The sequence below is a fragment of the Panthera tigris genome, chromosome D1 (assembly GCF_018350195.1).
Source record: "Panthera tigris isolate Pti1 chromosome D1, P.tigris_Pti1_mat1.1, whole genome shotgun sequence".
Lineage (NCBI taxonomy): Eukaryota > Metazoa > Chordata > Mammalia > Carnivora > Felidae > Panthera > Panthera tigris.
This window is the reverse complement of record NC_056669.1, coordinates 60,334,335-60,337,832: the sequence shown is the minus strand read 5'-3', so window position 1 is coordinate 60,337,832 and position 3,498 is coordinate 60,334,335. Positions and strand designations below refer to the sequence as shown.

At 40.2% G+C, this 3,498-nt stretch overlaps 1 protein-coding gene across 1 annotated transcript; it reads left to right on the top strand.

Annotated features, from left to right (window-relative positions):
• Positions 1-428: 428 nt before the first annotated feature.
• Positions 429-1,370, top strand: LOC102972772 (olfactory receptor 51G2). The gene has a single exon (XM_007089347.1). It carries the CDS (start codon positions 429-431, stop codon positions 1,368-1,370), a length of 942 nt encoding a protein of 313 aa, XP_007089409.1.
• The last annotated feature ends 2,128 nt before the right edge of the window (positions 1,371-3,498 follow it).

Genomic DNA, 3,498 nt, shown 5'->3' with positions numbered 1-3,498 from the left:
AGCTTAGAACATTAGTGAGAGTTCTGGCAGAAAAGAGGCAGGTGAGGAATGTTTAATTAAAGATCTCCTCAAAAGAGGTAGGCAAAATTAGTATAACCAACAGTGTAGATCCTCAGACCTCTCAGCCTGAAGGAGAAAGGAGAAAAGAATTCAAAGAAAAACATTTTTCTAAAACAATGTGGAAAGAAGGCCAGAGACCAGAAGGAAGTGACCTCTGGAGGAGATGTACACTTCTAGGTCTACTTGATTCTCATGTTTTTTTGTTTTGTTTTGTTTTGTTTTGTTTTGTTTGTTAGTTTTTGTTGTTGCTGTTTTGGTTTGGTTTGGTTTGGTTTCTAATTTCTTCCCAGGTTCGACCTCTAGCTTTTTTTCTGAATTCATTTCAGGAATTTGGAAGGAATCCAATTTTCCTCTTCCCTCCACACACAATGTCTTTGGGACCCTTGGAAAGCAGCAGCAACATTTCCTCCACCTTTCTGCTGAGTGGCATTCCTGGGCTGGAGCACATGCACATCTGGATCTCCATCCCATTGTGCTTCATTTACCTGGTTTCCATCCTGGGCAACTGTACTATCCTTTTTATCATTAAAACAGAGCCCTCACTCCATGAGCCTATGTACCTTTTCCTGTCCATGCTGGCTGTAACTGACCTGGGTCTGTCTCTTTGCACCCTCCCTACAGTGCTAGGTATCTTTTGGATTGGGGCGCGAGATATTGGTCACGATGCCTGTTTTGCCCAGCTCTTTTTCATTCACTGTTTGTCCTTCCTAGAGTCCTCTGTGCTGCTGTCTATGGCCTTTGACCGCTTTGTGGCCATTTGTCGCCCCTTGCACTATGCTTCCATTCTCACCAACACAGTCATTGGCAGGATTGGTCTGGTTTCCCTGGGTCGCAGTGTAGCACTCATTTTCCCACTGCCTTTTATGCTCAAAAGATTCTCCTATTGTGGCTCTGCACTTCTCTCACATTCCTATTGTCTCCATCAAGAAGTAATGAAATTGGCCTGTGCAGACATCAAAGCCAACAGCATCTATGGCATGTTTGTCATTGTTTCAACAGTGGGTGTAGACTCACTGCTCATTCTCTTCTCCTATGTCCTGATCCTGCGTACTGTGCTGTCTATTGCATCCAGGGCTGAGAGATTCAAAGCTCTCAACACCTGTGTTTCCCATATATGTGCTGTGCTTCTTTTCTACACTCCCATGATTGGTTTGTCCATCATCCACCGGTTTGGGAACAAGGCACCTCATCTTGTCCAAGTGATCATGGGCTTTGTGTACCTTCTAGCCCCTCCCCTGATGAACCCCATAGTCTATAGTGTGAAGACCAAACAGATCCGAGATCGTGTGGCCCATGCCTTTTGTTGTTAGCTGGGTCTAGTCTTAGAGGCACTATTTCCTTCAGTATACCCTTATTCCTCTAGCCTTTATAATATCTAATGTGTATGAAGTGGAGGAGACAATTATTTATTTACTCAACAAATACACACAGAAATGATCAAGAAGTCACAGCTCTTACAGACTATCATTCTGGTGGGGGGAAAACACAATGCAGTATGACATGGCAGATTGTATTTTACAAAAATGGCCACAGAGGTATTTCTAATCCTACATTCTCTTCCAGAAATTTGTCATTCCCCCATCAAGAGAGACAGTCTGTTTTTTTTCTTCCCCTCGTAACAGGGTAGGACTTTGTAACAGGTTCAATGAATTGAATGTTGTGGAAGTGATCTTGCAAGACTCTCGAGGCTAGGTCATAAAAGATTATATGTTTTTCATTGGTATATACTTCCCCACACTCATTCTTTCTCCCTCTTTTTTTCCCCTATTTATATATCCACCCCTATCTCACTCAATGCTTGCTTTTTGAACACAGCCACCATACTGAGAAGCTGAGACCACATGGAGAAGCCACATATAGATGTCCCAGACCAAGCTAAAGTCTAAGCCTTAGCTGGAAATTTATCAACTACTAGTGAGTGAACAAATCTTCATATTATTCCAACCCCCGTTTTTCCTGCATTTCCAGGTGATATCCAATAAAATAATCAATCGAACCCAGCCCAAGATGCAGATTTGCAAGCTAAATAACTGTTTGTTTATTTGTTTGTTTGTTTATTAAGACACTAAATTTGGGGGTGGTTTATTATACAGCCATATGTTAACTGTGTTGCTCAAAGTAAAAAAAGAAGTTAATATAGAAGCAAAAAGAGAAATATCTTCTTCCAGGTGGGACAACAGAGTGTCAAGAAAGATTTCCTTGAGTTGATACAGTAGCCAGCCTGACAGGACATATAAGAGTTAGGCAGTCAAACCGGAAAATTATGGTCTAATCTGAAGGAACGGTATGTGCAAAGCTGATGCAGAGGTGAGAGAGAGAACAATATATCCAGAGAAATATCTGAAGTTGTTTTTGTTGTCATTGTTCCTAGCAAGTCAGGAAAAAGTAGAGAAAATTAGGGTGGAAGCAGGGGAAGTGATAAGTAGAAAAAAACTGAGGGATTGAAGATATTGGAAAGGTCAGTGAACCAAAAAGAGATAATTCCTTATACCCTCTTATCTGTCCATTACAATTTTGCCACCACATTGACCTAGAAAAAGAAATTATCTTTTAAGACCTAAATGTGAGACCTGAAACCATAAAAATCCTAGAAGAGAGAACAGGCAATAATTTCTCTGACATCAACCATAGCAACGTTTTTCTAGATATGTCTCCTGAGGCAAAAGAAATAAAAACAAAAATAAACTATTGGGACTATATCAAAATAAAAAGATTGTGCACAGCAGAGAAAGCAATCAACAAAACTAAAAGACACCCTATGGAATGGGAGAAGATATTTGCAAATGACACATATGATAAAGGGTTAGTATCCAAAACATATAAAGAACTGATACAAATCAACAGCCAAAACCCAAATAATCTAGTTAAAAATGGGCAGAAGACATGAATAGACATTTCTCCAAAGAAGACGTACAGATGGCCACAGACACATGAAAAGATGCTCAACATCAGGGAAATACAAATCAAAATTATAACAAGATATCATCTCACACCTGTTGGAATATTTAAAATAAAAAACACAAGGTGGCTCCTGGGTGGCTTAGTTGGTTGGTCACCCAACTCCTGATTTTGGCTCAGGTCATGATCCCAAGGTCATGGGATCAAGCTCCACATTGGGCTCTGCACTGAGCATGGAGCCTTCTTGGGATGCTCTCTCTCTCTCCCTTTACCCCTCTCCCTTGTTCTCACTCTCTCTAAAATAAAAATAATAATAATAATAAGTGAATAAAAAACACCAAAAACTATAAGTGCTGGCAAGGTTGTGAAGAAATAAGAACTCTCTTACACTGCTGGTGGGAATTCAAACTGGTGTAGCCACTTTGTAAAAGAGTATCGAGGTTCCTCAAAAAGTTAAAAGGAAACTACCCTATGATCCAGTAATCACACTACTAGGTATTTACCCAAAAAAGACAAAAGCACTAATTCAAAGGGATACAT